Here is a 19,006-nt window from a genome sequence, read left to right on the forward strand (position 1 = left end):
TAAATAAAATACTTGTGATTCAGTTTATCTGTATAAAATATCAGCTATTAAAGCATCTTAATCACTAAAAACGAATGAATAAAAGATTCAGTATGGTCAGTAAATGTAGATATAAATCAGGAATTTTTTAAAAAGATTCAATTGATGCCTACGGTATGTATCAAATTTTTAACTAATTAATTCACTGTAAAAGTCATAGATTACAGAGCCCCGGAAATGACATGGTAAAAAAAAAAAAATTAAATTGTGGCCACGAATTACTAATTCGTTCCCTCGAAATAATTAAATCGTGCGCACGAATTACTAATTCGTTCCCACGAATTACAGACCTGCCAACCTGTACGCATTTTGCGTAGCAGGTACGCAATTTGACATCAAAATACGCTGGTACACTCCGCCTAATTAAACTACGCAAAAAGCTGCAGACGTCTGTGAGCGCTGTTATAAATGCGGACCGTGGACGTTGTCATGTCTGACAACACGATGCAGCAACACGAAATGCGCGACTTTGCAGAGATTATGTCCAGCGCTAACGCTCCATTGCTGTGGCACCCCCGCTAGTGCGGCTACATCGTTTGGATCTAAATAACTTCTGAAGGACTCCGAGCTGCACGATGTTTGTCTGAGTGAGTATATGAGCATGCACACACCTAGAAATAAGGTCCAGGTGTCAAAAAACCGGAGTTGCCCTTTAAGTATCAGGCGGGCCCTGCAGGAGCCCCCACAGGTGCCTGTTTGGCGGTGATCACGTGAGGCCCCGCCCCTCCCCGCCCGCCCCGCCCCCCTCCCTCCGTTAAAGCGCAGCAGAGGTCTCCTCTTCGCTTCGCTCCGCGCGCAGCTGAGCCGGCCGGCTGCGAGGCGACGCAGCACCAGCAGGACCCGGGCCGGATCCCGGTCCCCGGCCCGCCCAGCGCGGCCCGGAGCGCTCCGGCAGGAAACGGCGCTCGCTAACCGGACGCCGCGCGGCTCGACCCAGGCCCCGTCGGAGGCTCGCGTTTCCCGGGGAAGGCCAGGTGAGTCCCAGCCTCCGTGCTCGTGCAGCAGGGCGGCCGCCGGGGCGCGAGCCTCGGTCCGCGTCGGTGCAGTCATGCGTCAGCGTTTTCCGCCGATGTGTGGCGCTTGCTTGCGTGCGTGCGTGCGCGGACTCCATGAAAACTCCATCCATAATTTACACGCCGCAGTCCGGCTGTGGGGAGATCGGTGCGCGAGCTCGATCCTCCCGCAGGCTGCGCTTCAGCCCGTCCGGGCTCTTCTCTCCAGGACACCTCCACCCTCCGCCCTCCGCCCTCCGCCCCCTCCTCAATGTGACCCGGGCGACCGCTAACCTGTAAATACAGTCCCGCTGATTGCATCAGTTATAACGCCGGTGTGTGCGTGTGTGTGCGCACGTGTGTGTGCAAAGTGCGGTGAATGACAACGGGAGGTGATGTGTGGCTGCATCGGCCGGTTATCTCTGAACACATGATAACATGACAGTCCTGCAGAGCCAGCGCGCTCCCTCTGCCTCGTGCATGTGGAGGATGTGGACCACATCCACACGTCCTGACAGAACCTCCTGGTCCGAGGCGGCTTCCGGTGATGGGAGGATGGGGATGGTCTCATCAGAAGCACACAGGGTTTTATGATTTGTTGAATTATCGGCCCTGTGCATCTGGTTCACTGAGCTTTTAATGGGTCATCAGTTGCTTCAGTCGCCTGTCCTTAAACTCTAACGTAATTTTTTAAATTTTTCACCCCATCATGGTCAGAGTTCCCAATCTCTGATCTATAATCTGCAACCGATATACGGTAGTTCCTGTTAAAGTATCGACTTTTATAAAAGCAGCCAAATAGAATTTAGTGTTATAAATTAGTTTTCTCTTCGGTGTGAAACTCCTCTGAAGCTCCAAGTATATTTCTTAAAAAGATTTGATTAATAAAATATTTTCAGAAAACAAAACATTGAGCTTTCTGGAGAGCCTTTGACTCTCAGTGCTGATTTCTTTGACTAAATCAACGTTTTCTTCAGTGAATACGTTCAAGACAGCAGAGGCTCTCTTAAGAAATGAAATGACTCAAGTTTTTGTACTTGATGGCGTCATCCTCTGGACTCGACCAGACCTTCTGCCTGTACAGCCTCCTTTTCCCCTTTAGAGGAATCAATGTGGACGATGTTTGGATGTTTACGAGGCGGCTTGCGATGGAGCAGCCTCTGCTGTGGCCTCACATAACCTTCACTTGAGCGGATCTGCTTTTTAAAGGTCGCGGTCTCCTGATTCAGGACGAGTTGTGAATCAGTCGGCGTCCGTTTGCTCCGCTGAACATTTTCAATTAGAGTCGGAGTTTATGGCGTCTTTCAGCTAAAGGCCACCGGGAATCAAACCGGCGCCGCTCAGAGCGGAGGACGGGGTGCTAGCAGTGACCTGTGTGTTGTGTAAGACGGTGTGTGCATGTGTGTGTGTGTGTGTGTGTGTGTGTTTTGGTGTGTAAGCCGACACTGGACAGGTAGTTCTGGCACATGTGGAGGAAACCCGACTCTCAGCCCTGAATGCAGGGATGCTGTGAGTGAAAACGGCGCCTGGTAGAGGAGAAAACTAGGAAGTTTAGAAAACGGCCGAATGGCCATTTTTGACAGAATTAGTTCAGTTTTCTTTGTTTGAAAACAACTTGACTTCATTAGAGCTCTGAACTTCTGTTCCAGAGTCACTCAGGTAATCATCTTCATCTTCTCTCCATTGAATGAAAGAAACATGTGGAACAGTGTTGGACTTTCTCACCACGCACACACTCACACACACTCGCACTCAGTGAGGAAGTCAGAGGTGTTTCTGTGTGTGTGTGTATTCAGCGCTCGTCTGTAGCTCGCATGCTTCTCGCTGCAAATGGAGCTCCTGCTCGCCAAGCGACCGTGCCGCCCGCACGTGGGGGTGGGCTTCATGTCTGCTCGCCATGGTTACCATACCGGACGACCCTCGCCGGCCGGCCGGCCTCCAGGCGTTACTCAGCTCCAGCTTTATGGCTCTACGTGGCGATAACGCCGTGATTTGACACCCGGCCGGGAGCTTTATGGCTCTCGGGTGTTTTTTCCCTCTGATTGACCGGGTCGACGGGTGTTTATGCGTCTGCAGGTGCAGCATCGCGTCTCGGGGCAGGTCATGGCTCTGAAGATGAACATCCTGGCCAGTAACAAAGCCAACATGCTCAGGGAGGTCCAGCTCATGAACCGGATGTCTCACCCCAACATACTCAGGTACCGGCGGCTCCTCCTCCGATGTGTTGTGACGGTGTGTTTGCTCCTCCGGCAGGTGTGTGTTCACGAGGGGCAGCTGCACGCTCTCACGGAGGTAAGCGGGAGAATAATGACACCTTTGTTACCTGTTAGCAGCTCACAGTGTAAAAACACTCTGATTTAGCAGCTGCATCTAAACTGAGGACGAAACATCAGGGGGAGGAAAGAGTCTGAATTCTCACATTTTTATTTTAATACAGAAAAACTAAGTTGCACAGTTGACTTTTTTTTTTTTTTTACATTTTGAGCTTCTTTCCAATATTTTAATTTTGTGGCGACTTGGCTAATCTCAATACTTTTGTTTCATAATTAAAATAAAAAATATTTTCTACATGTTTTATTTCTGAATGTTTACAGGTTATGCACAGGATTGTAAAATTCTGTTTTTCTTTTTTACTGTTTTCTGAACATTTTGTCTTGTACTTTTTTTTCCCTACATTTTTCTCCCATTATGTGAATTTTTTCACTTTAAAACCATTTTTTCTGAACATTTAAAATAAATTTCAACTTGGAAAAAAAACAGCTTCGCTTGAACATGTTTTCCTTGTTTAAACATTAGTTTTTGTCATTTCTTTTTTTAAATGCTAAAATAGTTGATAGTTTATATCTGAAATTAGGATTTCTTTGAACAAATCTTTTTTCTGAAAATAACACTTTCACATTTTTTTTTCCTGCAGTATCGTTTCTTTTTAAATTTATTTTTATATTTAAACTCCACTCGCCGGGAAGGTCAGAGGTCACGGAGGAGCCGGGACGCCGGAGTCTTTAGAGTTCGTCTTCTGTTTCGTTTCCTTCTCGGTTGTTTTCCTCTCTTCTTGTTCTTAAAGCCTCCTCTGAACCGCGCCATGCTCAGGAGCAGGGGAACCCCGCGGCATTCGCACCGGCAACCTGTCTCCAGCCCTCCTGTACAGACGCGGTGTCCGTTCGCAGCAGTGTTTTCGTGACGCGACTGGGACGCCGGACAGTTCCGTTTGGAAACTTCCGGTAGATGTTCAATCATTTTTTCATCCTTTTTCCAAAAGAAGGGAAGAAAATAAAGTGACGACAGACTCAAGACGTGGTTTTGTTTCTTCTCTCGCGTTCAGAATGACACCAGATGACAAACTTCATTGTTTTCTTTTATTGGCTTAATTATTAGAAATTAAAAATAATGTACATTTTTAAAGCTTTTCCTCACTTGAAAATAAACGAATCACACTGGACTGATGGGACGGATTCCTCCATAGTGCAAACACAGTTTAACGGGCGGCGGCGTGGGCGCTGCGGTCACGGCTTCCCTCCAGGCTCCGTCCAGCCGCCGAACGTCTTCTCCAGGTACAGCGCCACCGCCAGGCTCAGGTGGTCCTGCAGCCTCCCGGCGACCACCTGCACGCCCAGGGGCAGCCCCTCCTCCCCCAGCCCCAGGGGACACTGGGTAACCGGCAGCCCCAGGATGTTGATGATGCCTGCCAGATGAGGAGGAGGGGGAAAAATACTCGTCAGGTTCACAGAGAGGGTGAGGAGGAACGGGATTGGATCCAGACCTTTGACCTCTGACCTGTGTAGGCGAAGTCAAAGGGCCTGAAGAGCGGGTGGTGGTGTCTGGGCGCCACCCGGGGGTGAGACGGGTAAAGGAAGACGCCGTCCGTCCCCAGCAGCTCCTCCACCTCCCTCTGCAGCTTCTCCTTCTGCTGGACGATGAAGGGCGCCGGTTTGGAGCGGCGGGTCATCTCCACCAGCGCCAGGCCTGAAACACACACACGGCATTGTCCTAGAGCGGCCACACACACACACACACACGGCGGCGGGACGTCCACCTTACCGATGGCGGCCATGGTGTGCTCCGACCGCCCCACCAGCCACTTGAGCAGCTCCCACAGGGGCCACGCTGGGGGCCCCGAGTCGCCCATCAGCTCGGCGAACGGCCGCGGAGGCTGAGCACACACACACAGACACAGACACAAACATTAACCCTCAATGCTGTTTTCCTTCAGAAGGAATGAGCGTGTCCTGAGAGCGAGTCAGAGAATGATTGGAGCTTTTCGCCGCAATAGTTTCTTCATCTTGTTTATAACAAAAAACCCAAAGTTACTGAGCGACTGGGAGTCGATGCACTTCCCCCCCATAAGACAGAAACGGGGGCTTCTGGGTTGTTTCTCTACGTGTTAAAGATTAGAATCGGGTGAAAGGATTATGTGGAAAAGCTCCACGCTGCACGCAGCTGTCTGGAAATAAGTTACCAGAAAGAGTCAAGACACTCCAACCGAAGTGTGTGTGTGTGTGTGTGGTATGCTGCGCACAGCTAAACAGATTAGTGAAGTATTTGTGGAAAGCAGACTACAATAGGTGGAGCCACTAAGACGGAGCAGCTCCCTCATTGTGAAACGTCTCTACGGAGGGAGGGAGGAGTGTTTACTGAACAGCCTGGAACAACTCTACACACTCTCGCATCCACACACACTCACTTTGCCGTCGTCGTCTCGGAGAGCCATGTAGGTGTCCCAGATAGGGAAGCCATAGCGAAGCTCTGGGAGCCGCACTTCCCTGACCTCCACGCCGAGGTCGGCCTCCAGACGCTCCGCCACCTGCGGGGAGTCGATCAGACGGAGCGATCAGACCCGGCAACGCTCCAGAGGTGGAGGTTGGGAGGAAGACCTCGACGCACCTTCCTCTGGACGTCGATGAGCTCCCGGCTGACCGGGCTGGTGAACGGCGAGCCGCCGTCGTGAGGGATGGTGAAGAACCGCAGCTTCTTCAGGTCCACCTCGGCGTCCAGCGACAGCCTGGAAGCAGACAGTTCATTAATGACTAACCGCGCCTCAGAACCAGAGCAAAGTCCTGGAAAACACACATTGCCCGACTCCCGGGCCCTCAGAAACACTTCCCCCAGGGGTCAAAGGTCACACAGATCACACATCTGGAGCGGCTCCAGCCGGCTGGTGTCTCACATGCTGGCTTTGGGCCCGGCCATGATCCTCAGCATGGGCAGCAGGTCCTCGGCGTAGCGGCACATGGGCCCGGTGCTGACGTACTCCTCCTGCCGGCCGGAGCACTGCGGGTGCTGGTTGTCATGGGAGACGACGCCTGCAGGACCGGCGGAGGTTAGACCCACTCCTCTCTCTCTCTCTCTCTCTCAGCACCAAATCCCAGAGGTTTACAGGAAGCTGTCAGACTGTCTCACCTGGAGTGGTTTTATGTCCGAAGATCCCGTTGAAGAAGCAGGGCATCCGGATGCTGCCGCCGATGTCGGAGCCCACGCCGATGACGGCGCCCGCCGCCCCCAGGATGCTGCCCTCCCCCCCTGAGGACAACAACAGGCAGGCGGGCGGAAAATGAAGCTGAACTCTCTCTAATCTGCAAACCTTTCTTTATAAAAGTGGACGAAAGAAACTCCGGGAAGTTTTAAACTTTAGCAGGAAGCTGCTTTGAAAGACATCAACATAGAATCTGAACGCCGGTATTAGAAACACTGAATGAAAATGAATCGCATGACATTCATCAGACACTGGATTTATTTTGCTTCTTCAATTTTTCCTTCGTCCTGAAGCTCATGTTATATGAAGCATCCAGATATTTAAAGGAGAAATGACTGATTTCAGCTGCATGAAGTAAATATCACAGAATTCATGATTCAATGTGGTTTAATTTCATTTTTTTTGTCCTTAATTTCCATCTGTAGAAAATTTTAAAATATTCTATACCAGAGCTAATAATAATAAAACATCAAAGTCAATAAATGTGCTTATGACAGATTCCAGAATAATATCAAATAAATAAATATGATAATAATAATACAGGTTCCATGAAAAATAGGATTTTGAAAGTTTTTATTAGCATTTAAATGCCACTATTTGATATTCCATAGCTTTGATCAGGACTGAAGTTATTTAAAGGGCTTGTATCATGCTTTTTTAGCTCGTCCAAACCCTATTATTGGCATTAACATGGTAATAGTTTATTTTTGGCGCTAAGGAAAAGTTATTTTGTGTTAAATAAAGGATTTTCGGAGGTTAATTCTGAAACCCGGAAGAGAAATCGCTCAGTTTCACTGAAAATCCCGCCTCTCCCCCTGCGGACTTTGACTGACAGCGAACTTCAACCAATCGGAGCTGCGTTAGCATCTCTAAGGGTTAGCTTTAGCGCTTTAGCTTTTCTACACGCAGAGACAGGCGAAAACGTCTCTTCCTGTGAGAAACTCACCAAGCGCAGACCCTTCAGACTTTTGCTCTTGCTTGATTGTTGCTTTCAGACGATGGTTAAAGTCAGTGTGCGAACTGTACCGCGGCTGGGGGGGGGCTCACTTATTGGGGGGGATGCGCGTGCCTCGGAGGGAATATGTCTGCTTTAAGTGACGCTTAAGGCATAGCGCCCCCACGCTTCAATGGTGAGGACAAGTACTGCATGCAGGTCGGCATCTTTGTTAAAGTGAAATAGTGATGCGCAAATCATCCATTAAAATTGGCCTAATTCTGCATATAATCCATGATTATGATCATACAAAATCAATAATAATAAATTAAAGGAAATACGTGGGGGAAACAGCATTTTTTCCATATTTAGGGCCGCCCCAAAATTTCACAAATCATGTTTTCAGAGGGGCTCATGTCTCATCAAGGGGGGCTGAGACCCCCCTGGCCCCCATAGTTCCCACCCTGGTTAAAGTTTATATCCGTAATCGGAGATACAAACGCTGATTGCCGAGGGCCTGCGGGATGGGGGTGGGGGGGTTGTCTCCTCAGTGGAAAATGCGATTTGGGGCATGCTAAAAACCTTGAAATCGGGGACGCTGCATAAAAAATAATCATTTTCAACTCGATAATATTTGCTCTATCCACGAAAGTTTAAAATGAAACACCTAACTGGAAAACTCTGAAGTTTCTCAAGAAGTGAGAAGATGCCTGAGACTGACAGTGGCTGGATTTGTGCGTTGTGTGAACCTGAGCTGCCGCCGGGGATCCTCTCCAGGTCGTACGGGTTGTTGGTGACGCCGTGCAGGTGGTTGTGCGACTCCATCCACATGCACAGCTCGCTGGTGTTGGTGACGCCCATGGGGATGGCGCCCGCTCTCTTCAGCAGCGCCACCGGCGGGGCGTCCACCGTGGCCACGACCCCCCGCCTGGAGACCAGCCCGGTGGCGAAGGGCATGCCTGCGGGACGGGACACTGTCAGTACGGAGACACGGGCGGCGCAGAGTGAGCAGTAAACCCGGGGGAGCGTTACCCTGCAGGGAGAAGGACTCTTTGACAGACAGGGGGACGCCCAGGAAGGGGAGGCGGTCCTCCAGGACGTCCTCGCCGCCCGTCTCCTCCTCAATCAGCTTGTCCACCTGAGCGGCCTCCTGGAGCGCCGCGGCAAACCTGCACAGCATCCATTCGTCCATCACTCCATCAACGTGTTTCACTCAGAAATCTAAAAAAAATCTAAGTTAATTATTTCTACACTCATAAACTGGAAGGTTTCAAGCATTTTTACATCTAATTGTTCAAACACTTGATTTTATTTTATATATTTTCACTGTAGTTTTGATTTGTGAGCTAAAATGATGAATAAAACAAAAACAATTCAAATTTTTAAACTTATTTGCAATAAATTTGGAATATTTAGAGGTTTTTGGAAGCTTTGGAAGTTGCATCAAACTGCACGAAAAGTGTCACTCTATCAATATAATGCCAGTGAAACACAGAATGTAAATACAAATGAGAATAAAAACTGCAGATTGAGTTAAAGTTGAAGCTCCGTCCTTGCCTGTCTTTGATGACTGCATTCAGGAAAGGGTTAACCTCCTGGATCCTGTCGATGTAAGCTTGCACCACCTCCACACTGGACACCTACACACACACACACACGCACACACACTGGGATTAGTTACACACACACAAAACAGGTCAAACTAGCAGAAGTGGGGAAAAGAAGCTGCTGTCCCAGCAGCAGCGAGAAACATGAGAACGATTCATACTAAAATGATTTTTAAAAATACAAATAAATCCCTTTTTTTTTAACTTAAAAACTGAGTTGAAGTATTGCAGGAGATTTAAAAACAGCAGCAGTTCTTTGAATGCTTCGAAACACACCGTTATTGAAGTTGACTGATGAACTAAAGTTTTTGTTCTTATTTGTATGGAAATTAATCATAATGAAGCATCTACAGATTAATAACAGTATATTTTATTCCAAGGCAGACCAGAGGCACCGTGTGGGCAGAATGTGGTCCAATGTGTGGTTTGGGATCCTGAATGTGGCCCCATGTGTTCCCACACACTGAATCAATGTGACTACAGTTGTCTTTGCATAGTGATTTTTAGTACTCTTAGTTACAATATGGCCTTACCAGTAAGGATATATTGAATAAAATAAGAGTAATTAGCATTTAAACTTGAATATTTGTGGCTGTATTTCCCTGTTAACGGAGTAGAGTTTCAGTGAATGAAGTCCAGGCTGTCATGTCATCCTACAGGTGTTACGGTGATTTTCATCTGGGGGTGTTTCGGAACCAGACGTGTCCTTGTTGAAAGGTTCCCCGCTGTGGGGGATTTAAAGCCTAAAACTGATTTTTAAAAGCACGTGCTGGGATTTAAACGGATCTGACAGGCCTGCTGTGGATGTCACACGCACATTAATCACCACGCACACACCGACTGGAGCCGCGCCGGGCCGCCGCGGAGCTCCCCCGGCCGGGTACACACCTCTTTCCGCCGGATCTTCCGGGCGAGCTGCGTCGCCGACTCGAGCAGCAGCGGGTGGCCGACGGGCGGGAGCCTCTTCCCGGACAGCGCGGCGGACCCGCGCGGGGAGAAGAAGCGGAAGAGCGCGAAGAGGAGCCCCGTCAGCGCCTTGAAGAGCCACACCTGGAGCCTCTCCACGCGGCTCAGAGCCATGGTTTCCCCGGTGAAGAGAGGCGCACGCAGGCTGGAAGGTTGTCAGCGCCGCGGTGCGGCTGCTGCAGCCGCCGCTGCAGCTCATATAGCCGGGGGGAGGAGGTGAAGCTCCCGCTGGCCGGACAGGGAGCGCCGGAAGTCAGCCGTCTACAGTAAAAGTAGGGTTTTTATTTATTTATTTATTTTAAATAGATCTACTATAAATATGACTGTGATTAATTTCCCCCAAAATTAGAAAATAATAAAAAAAATATTTTTCTTAACTTTAGTTGTCCCACAAAAAGTAAATACAGAGATAAAAATAATAAAATAAAAATAAATGCAGAAGGAAGTGGAAAATAAAAAGAAGAGCAGGAAAGGAATGAGAACCATATCTAATGAATATTAAAATAAATTACAGGTAGATCCTAGATTACAGGTGGACCAAAATACTCAATAACTATTCACTATTGGTATGTTGACATGTCACTGGATCTATCTTTTTCATTAAGAGAGCTTGTTTTAAAAAGCATGCCCTACAAAAATGTGTACCTTTTTTTTATCTTAATTTAAACTTTTTCATGGTCTTTTAAACAAAAGTATATTTAATATATCAAAAATATTAATAAAATAAAATTATTCACACTGCAAAAAAGGCTATCACAGATTTGTGGTTATTATATATAAAATAACTGTGACAGTTTGCCCCACACAAAGTCAAATTGCCCTCGGATCTTAATTTTGCATCTTTGTGCACTTCTTTTAACAACAAACAAACGTAAACAAAACGTGTGAATTTAGCGTCGCGAAGTCAATCGAGTTTTATTTTGAAAGTCATAACCGGAAGCTGTCTGGTTTATTATTGGGAGCTTTCCGGTGACCTGAGTTTGCCTCCAAGCTAAACAGTAACTCGGATATTCACAGAAATCCGTCCACAGTACACATTAAGTCAGCTATTTCACACGTTATTCAACCGTTTTCACTGGATGTTCAGACCCGCTCCACTCATTCCATCTCCTCAGTCAACCTGCTGTCCGTTTTTAATTTGATTTAAGAGAATATAAAGTTATTTTGAGGGAACTAACGCCACTGTGTCTAAAGGCATGCTCACATAACAGCGCTGTTTAGTTATTTTCTGAGAGACTTGTAGTGAAAACAATACTAATACTCACGTTACTCTAAATATCTACTCTCTTTATGTTTTTTTTGTTGTTGTTTTACTGTCCTCATGTAGTACTCATAGTTACTTTTTAAAGTCACTAAACTGCATTGTAAATAAAAGACCTTTGATTCAGTTTATCTGTATAAAATATCAACTATCAAAGCATCTTTATCACAAAAAATGAATAAATAAAAGATACATTATGGTCAATAAATGTAGATATAAATCAGGAATTTTTAAAAAAAGATTCAATTGATGCTTATATATCAAAGTTTTTAATATTAATTCATTGTAAACGTAATAGATTACATTTTGTAAGTTGCACTCAGTACAAGTAATGTGTATTAGTGCACATCAAATTGGCTGAAAATTAGGTAATTTGTATTAAATAGGCTAAAAATGTCAAAATAAGTAGTTATTTAGGCTGCTTCTACTTTGGCTTAAATGTTTTTTTTCCAATATTTCTGTTAGTTTTGAATTTTTACAAGGAAATATACACAAAAAACAATGAGAACACAGCTCAAAACACAAACACATACACACACCCAATTCACTCTGCCGGCACACATGCACACACACAAAATCGATTAACATGTGCATAATGACAAGAAAAGAAAATCGCACTTTGAATATCGTGTCCCTATTCTCCAGATTCTATAATGCTCAAACACGGTTCCCATAATTATACAAATTCCTTCACCTTTCCTCTGATGTTGTAAGTCAGACTTTCCAATCTGATGCATTCTCTGGTTTAAACGTTAACACACACACACACACACACACACACACACACACACACACACACACACACACACACACACACACACGTACAGTTCACGATGAACTTTCATTCAGGATCTTCACTGGCTTGATTTAAAATTTACAATTGTGTTGAATTAGTTATAAATCATATTGGATTAAAGAGAACAGTTTCAGCTTCTCCCAGTCATTCTTTTTCTATTTAACCCCCCTTTCCCAAAAAACACAAAGTAGGGTCAGATCAAGAAAACCGCTGGAAAGAAGAATCAATTTATCCTCAAAAAACCCCAAATGGACAAAAGCCCAACTACAGCCTCATCGTAAAGCCAGTTTTAATCAAACCTTCTGGTGCAAAATAAATGAAATGTCCAACAATCTTTTGCTGCTGCTGTTGCATTATGGGTGTTTTTGCAGACTCACCCTGACAAGATAGCTTTTATTTTGTCAGCTGTCATGGCAGCATCACTGATATCTTAGCTCAGATCTCAGAGCTTCAGAAATCTACAGCCTGCTTCGTGGTTTGGCCAGATTGAAGCCTCTTGTCGGCCGTTTTTGGCCCACAGGCCTCATTTTCGACACAACTGAACCAACTGCAAGTTTGAAAGGTGAAAGATTTCTAGACGGTTTCGTCTGTGAGCGGCATATAAATCATGAAGGGCCCCGCTGTCTCCAGTACGCCGGCAGCTCCCTATTGGGTTTGACAGAAACGGGAAGTCCTCCGCCCGCCTGGAAGGAAGCAATTATCTCCAAAAGATCAGAGGGACAGACAAGACGTGGAAAATATCGGCCTGTCAGTGGGACGGATGTGGACTATAAATAATTTACATCAATCAGATTGGAGAAAAATACAGGCAGAGCTCATTTATATAGATTTTATTAAACACACACACGCTCAAGAACGATCTTTAAAATAGAGAAAAATTAAAAAGTCAATGATATAGAATGGAATAGAGAAATTTGATTGAAATTCCAGCAGATCGTTTAAAAGAAGCCTATTTTTGGTAAATTTGAGGCTGCCTGGTGTGAATAAAAGCTGTGTGTGAACACTAGATGGAGGCAGAGCTGCAGAAAGACGCCTTCATCTCATTAAACACACACAGCACGTAGCAGACAGGGAAAAAAGAGCCTCTGCAATGCAGGTCAGTGGGTTAGTGGAGGATCCATACTGTCTGCTGCAGCAGCTCCACGCCACGAGGACACTTCTCTTTTCACACACACTTCCTCTCAATGGGACGAGGACGTGCTTTAAATTCTACAGTGAACTTCAAATTTCACAATATGCCTGTGTTGTTATGTGTTTTCTTTGTTTTACACACTCTGTTTTCAACATGCATGCTTTAAAATACAACAGATCTATAGATATTTGAACAAAATATTCAAAGAATTGACATTTATAGTGATAATTGAAAGGATTAAATCCCTTAAATAGCTTTTTTTGGAGTGAATGTTATCCTCTAATAAGCAGCAATAGATACAATAAACGTTATATATGTACAATGAATCAACCAATCCTTTATAAAAGAATTTATACTACATGTTAGCTTTTATCATGTCCACTCGTGCACCAATAATATTAAATAAAATAAAGATTTTCAAGCTTTTTAACAATCCAAATGGCCATCGTTATGGCCTCTTGTTAAAAATATATAGATTTATTTTATTCTCTGTGTAATAAATCAAACATTTATGTGTTTCTTGGTTATTTGAGATGAAGCTTGTGCTGTTCCTGCTTTCTAATGTGAAGTGACATTAGTGACAGCCGTTTGCACACGTCTCATATTTGTGAAAAATGTCGTATTATGTAAAATCAATAACAACCGCAGCCCACTGAGATATTTATTGATCCTTCCATAAGAGGAGGAGCCTCATCTCATGGCCAGCAGTGCAACTCACCACTCTTTGGTGTGAGAAAAACAGCTTAAAGCAACTTTTGAGATAATGGGATAATGTGCACATGCATGTTTGTACATGTGCACACATACACACATTATAATTTGTGTTATTTCTATGCATCGTTTCTCAGTGTGGATGCAGCAGCTCAGTCATCAGGATTCAACTTATATTCTTATTTAGTGAGGAGCTGCTTCGTTTTCTATATTATTAAAATATTCTGGGAGAATTATATTTAAAGACTTTGAATTCCATTTAAAAGCTGAAATATCTGATAGCTGTTCAATGAATCGCCTTCTGTAGCTTCAGTGTTAACTGCAGAAATGAAGGAATTCTTTACAAAAACTAACCAGGAGTACAGATACCTGCAAAGAATGAGTTTAACTTCATGCTGAAACTCTGGACTAAATTAGCCAAATGAAAGAAAGTGGATGTTTTTGCACTGAAACAGGAGATGACCTTTGACCTGCTGACCCATAAACACACTTCATCCTCGGTAAATAAAGCATGTTTTCTGTTAAGTGAGTGACAGGAGGAGGAGGAGGAAGAGGGGGTTCTCCTCCTCCTTCTAAAAACCAAACAGATCACAATCCCAGAGAAGAAAACACAACCTGATCACCTGCGAGGTGAAACCTGAGGCTCCGATGGGCGAGGGGCATGTCGAGACACGGAGGAGACGCAGCGCCGCAGACAGGCTGTGTGTCTGTGTGTGTGTTTGTGTGTGTGTGTGTGTGTGTGTGTGTGTGTGCAGCATGTGATCCGCCGTGCTTTATGGGAACCTTGAGAGCGTCTTTGTGAACGCAGCCCGGGGGGAAAACCAGACGGGGTCAGCGAGCAACAGGAGGACGGCTTCGGGCCTTTCTCTCTACTGATCTCCATCTCCTTTCCAGCGTCTCGTTGTCACGGGATCGAGGCGGCGGATCACCTGCCCGCCGCTCCGGTGGACTCACGTTTTTAGAAACAGATTTAAAAAAGGCCGACACTCGTCCTAAATGAATCACACATGGACTCGTCCAGAGATCTCATCCTCCTAATTAGATCTCCGACACGAGGCCCTTCTGGCTGCAGAGGACTCTAATTTACTTTACTGTCTGTTTTTAGCTGAGCTCTTCACTCTCATCCACTTTCCGGGACCCTCGCTCTGCCCAGGAGACCAATACAGGATAAACCGTCCGTCCCATCGGGACTGAACCGCTGCTTTCATTAGATGAAACTGCTAATCTGCAAATGTCTGTTCAAAAGCTCAGATGTTGCCGTAAAAGCTGTCTGTGTTTTAACTTATTGCTGATTCTGAATGTAAAAAAACTAGATGTAGACATGGAGATCAATAATTTAGACTTATAATGGTTGAGTTACAGTAAACTGAGTGTCAAATTGTTGAGATAGTTTTATAGGTACTGCACAAACTGTATTAAATGACAATAATCATGTACAAACAATTGTAGAAAATGTCCTCTAATGTGAAAAAAAGAGAAAAAATGGTGCAAAATTTGGTTATTTTCACATCAATCTAGCCAAAAATAGCTTTGAAACAGATATTTTAAAAATTAGGAACGCTTGTATATCACAATACGACACCATCTCATGCAGACGATGCAGTGTTTTATATTCTTTGTGTCAAAACCTTAAATATTTTACTAAAAAGTGAGTGGAACTGGCTGAAAAGTGTATTATCAACATGATTATTTCAATCTGAAACCTTTTTTTTGTTCATTTCATGCAGTTATGTGGGGATTATGATGATTAGGAGCAGTCAGTGTTTGTCGATTGGAGTTTTTATGACCTATATATTAGCTTATATTTGTATTTTAGTAGCTGCCCCCACCAGCAGCTCATCTCCACCCGTCTGTCTGCCCGCTCTGCAGCTTGTCTCCATCCCGGGCTAGAGGAGCAGTGTGTGTGTGTGTGTGTGTGTGTGTGTGTGTGTGTGTGTGTGTGTGTGTGTGTCGGGGGAGGGTGCTGTCCCATGTGTGAAGCGCCCCCCCCCACCCCCCCCCCCCCCACCCCCCACCCCCCCCCCACCCCCCCCCCCCACCCCCATCCTTCACTCAGGCCTTTGGGGACCCGCCACATGAAACAGCTGCTGTGCTACAAAAACCAATTATAAAGCCGGCGGGCGGCGTTCCCCCTACCTTCCCCCCCACCGGTCGTGGTCGTTAGCGCCCACAGATGAGTTTTAGGGAGAGGTGACCTCCACGGTATGGATCCGCGGCGTCCAGACCTGCACGTATAGGTGGAAATTGGAATTTCAGATGGAGCAGAGGCCTCCGTTTGATGTTTAATTCATGCTCAAGTCAGGTTGTTGAGACGCCTCCAACAGAAAACAGACGCATCGCATTGATTTTTCTTAGCACGAGCATCCAGGATGCAGTTTATAATCACCTCGTGCTCTACAGGGATATTATTTTTTGGTTTCGAGTTCCTGCATTGTTTGCATTGTTTGTTTCACTCTGGGTGGTAACTTCTGAATAAACGTAGGAGTTCCTGGTTTATTTTTTAGGATTTAATCTAAAATATCTCCTAAGTCTTTATATCTAGTTTATAACTGTTGTGACTGGTGACTGATTGAATTCTTTTCTTGAAATAAATGGTAAAATAGCTTAAACCTCCATTTATTCGGATGAGAAACCACTGAAATCGGCGTCCTTCTGACCTTCTGGTGGCTCCTGAGGTGTGCAGCCCTCTGGGGAGGTTTGCTTTGAAAACCTCAGGCTTTGTTTGAACACTCATTGAAATACATTTGAAACTGAATTTTGGAAGGATTTGTCTTTACTTCAAGACTTTGAAGTCTGCAGAAAGACACTCCATAAGTATGCCATGAAACATCTTTCGGAGATGCATGAAACTGATGATTTATTATTATTTCCTTCATTGTCCCATTCTCTGTTTAGAACATGCAGTCGTTACCAAACCAGATAAAGACTTGAATCCTGGTCTTTGTGTGAGAAATGGCTGCTGGTCGGTATTGGTTTTGTCCCGAGGAGCTCAGGTGTTGGCAGCAGCAGGACAAAACTCCCCGCGAGGCCTCCAGACACCCATCGACTCCCATTGATTTCAGACTCTAATCCTACAAGTAGTCTTATTATGAAGGGCGCAGATTGTGTAGCTGCCGACCGCTCGCCCCTATCTACTGCCGATGGCTTGAATTAATGATGTATTGATGCCGGTCTTTGATCTGCCGTATTGACAAGCGGCGACCAGCCATTCATCAGCAGAGAGACGGGCTTTCAGCAACATTAAAAGACGTCGACAGTTCACGTCAATAACCTGGAGAAGCTCGTAGAGCTCTGGTAAACTTGCTTTTAACACTTTCTAACACACAACGATAATTAGAAGTAGAAGTGACGAATTACAAATACATGTATTAAGCTGTACTTTTTGAAGATGTGACCAATATTATAGTGATGGCCTGTAAAGTTACTGCATTGTTCTCTCTTTGTCCTTTCATCAGAGACCTTTCTGAAGATGACAAAAAGTCATCAGAGGAGCGATAAAGCAGCCCGGTGAGGACTCGGAAAAGGTCAACAGGGGTCAAAATAATCTCCTGTAACACACACAAACACACAGAGACATGAATGCGCACACATACTTCTGGCAGCACGCTCTGTTAAAGCTTGGCTCCGATTCAAAGGGAATCTCACAGCCGCGGCGATGAATTAGTGATCGGCAGCTCTAAATAATAAATAGTGCAAGTTATTGCCAGCGACAGTGGTGTGACTGACTTGGAGACTGAGCCAATACAGTATAATAACACACACACACACACACACACACACACAAATGCGGATGCAGGCGATGTGTTAATGGTGTGTCACCACTCGGAGTATGTGGCTGTGAGGTGTGAGAGCGCCTGGATGACACACTTCTTTATAGCTCGCTGGTATTCGACGCCTGCAGGCGGCTCAAACACAGATCATAACGCAGACCGGTACAGTGGTGCAGTGGTTTGTTCTGTCACCTCACAGCAAGAATATTCCCTGATTCAAGTCTGACTTTGGAGGTATTTCTGGTTTGCATGTTCTCCATGTGCATGCTCCGCTCCAGATCGCCTTGGTGAGAGTGTGACTGTCTCTCTGACCTTTCCTTTTTATTGGCTTCACTGAATCACTCGAACCCGACAAGTCGCTTGACGTATGTGTGCAGCTGCATAAATACCCAGCAAATCATCAGCCCGTTAAAGCCCCCCCCCCCCCCCCCCCCCCCCCCCATACACGGGGAATTTATTTTAACTCTTAACTCTCAAGCTGAGCTGTATCTTGAATAATTGATTCTTTCTCACAGACCAGTTATTCTAGCTTTTACACATCGTCATGTCCTCTTTAAATAAGTGTTCGCTCAGCGAGCTGACAGCCAGTCGAGCCTCTAAAGGAGATTTTTAAAAGGTCTGAGTCGTAAAGTCAGTGTAATAGGCATCAGCTCAGGTGAACACGCAGGTCAGAGACGCTGTCGGGGTGGGGGGGTTTCTCTGACATGTTGAAATGTATTATTCTTGGCAGGTATTGTTCTATTAGTATCTTCTAATGAGACTGTGTGTTTTATAGAGCTGACACACCTGTAGTCCCCTTTAAAGGGGATTTGGAGGAATACTGAAGTGACAGCGGGAGGTTCATCCATCTTTTTTTTTGTAATGCTTTCAGGTTGAAACACAAAGAGACAGACAGTCACACACACTCACATTCAAACACTTGTTTTGGGGGCTTCCTGGATCCCATCTGGGGCTCTAACCTGAAAAACGTTGGGAATCACGACACTTAAGGACACAGACTAAGGACCTATGAGTTTATTGGGAAAGCAAATCATGTGAAATTGTAATTGACTGTATGTTGAAATTGTAGTCATTTTCTGCAGTGTTTTTTTTTGTTTTTTGTGAAATTATAGACTTTTTCATCACATATGCTTTGAGCCACAACAGGGAAAAGTTTACATTTAGAGCTTATTTTAATGGTCTGGCCCACCAAACTGAGCTGCCTGAGGCCCCTGAACGAAAATATTTGACGTCAATATATCAGAATAAAAACATTACGTGCGGTATCTATATGTACATAGAGAAAGGTTTGTCAATAATTTAAATTAAATAGATTATAAATACTTTGT

The 19,006-nt window shown here is 45.2% G+C and overlaps 1 protein-coding gene across 2 annotated transcripts; it reads right to left on the minus strand.

The window, feature by feature from the left end:
• Nucleotides 1-4,367: 4,367 nt before the first annotated feature.
• Nucleotides 4,368-10,191, minus strand: LOC115386250 (fatty-acid amide hydrolase 2-A-like). 2 transcript variants are annotated; one of them, XM_030088485.1, is made up of 11 exons: nt 9,931-10,189; nt 8,993-9,075; nt 8,468-8,604; nt 8,185-8,394; nt 6,429-6,548; nt 6,196-6,331; nt 5,913-6,030; nt 5,713-5,832; nt 5,070-5,181; nt 4,806-4,994; nt 4,369-4,713 (listed from the first exon to the last, which is right to left on the minus strand). In XM_030088485.1, exons 1-11 carry the CDS (start codon nt 10,120-10,122, stop codon nt 4,535-4,537), a joined length of 1,596 nt encoding a protein of 531 aa, XP_029944345.1. In that variant the 5' UTR covers nt 10,123-10,189; the 3' UTR covers nt 4,369-4,534. The 2 variants fall into 2 exon arrangements, with proteins under 2 accessions (XP_029944343.1, XP_029944345.1); XM_030088483.1 differs by having other exon boundaries at nt 4,368-4,713; nt 4,806-5,181; nt 9,931-10,191.
• Between the last annotated feature and the right edge of the window lie 8,815 nt (nt 10,192-19,006).

The sequence above is a fragment of the Salarias fasciatus genome, chromosome 3 (assembly GCF_902148845.1).
Source record: "Salarias fasciatus chromosome 3, fSalaFa1.1, whole genome shotgun sequence".
NCBI classification, from domain to species: Eukaryota; Metazoa; Chordata; class Actinopteri; order Blenniiformes; family Blenniidae; genus Salarias; species Salarias fasciatus.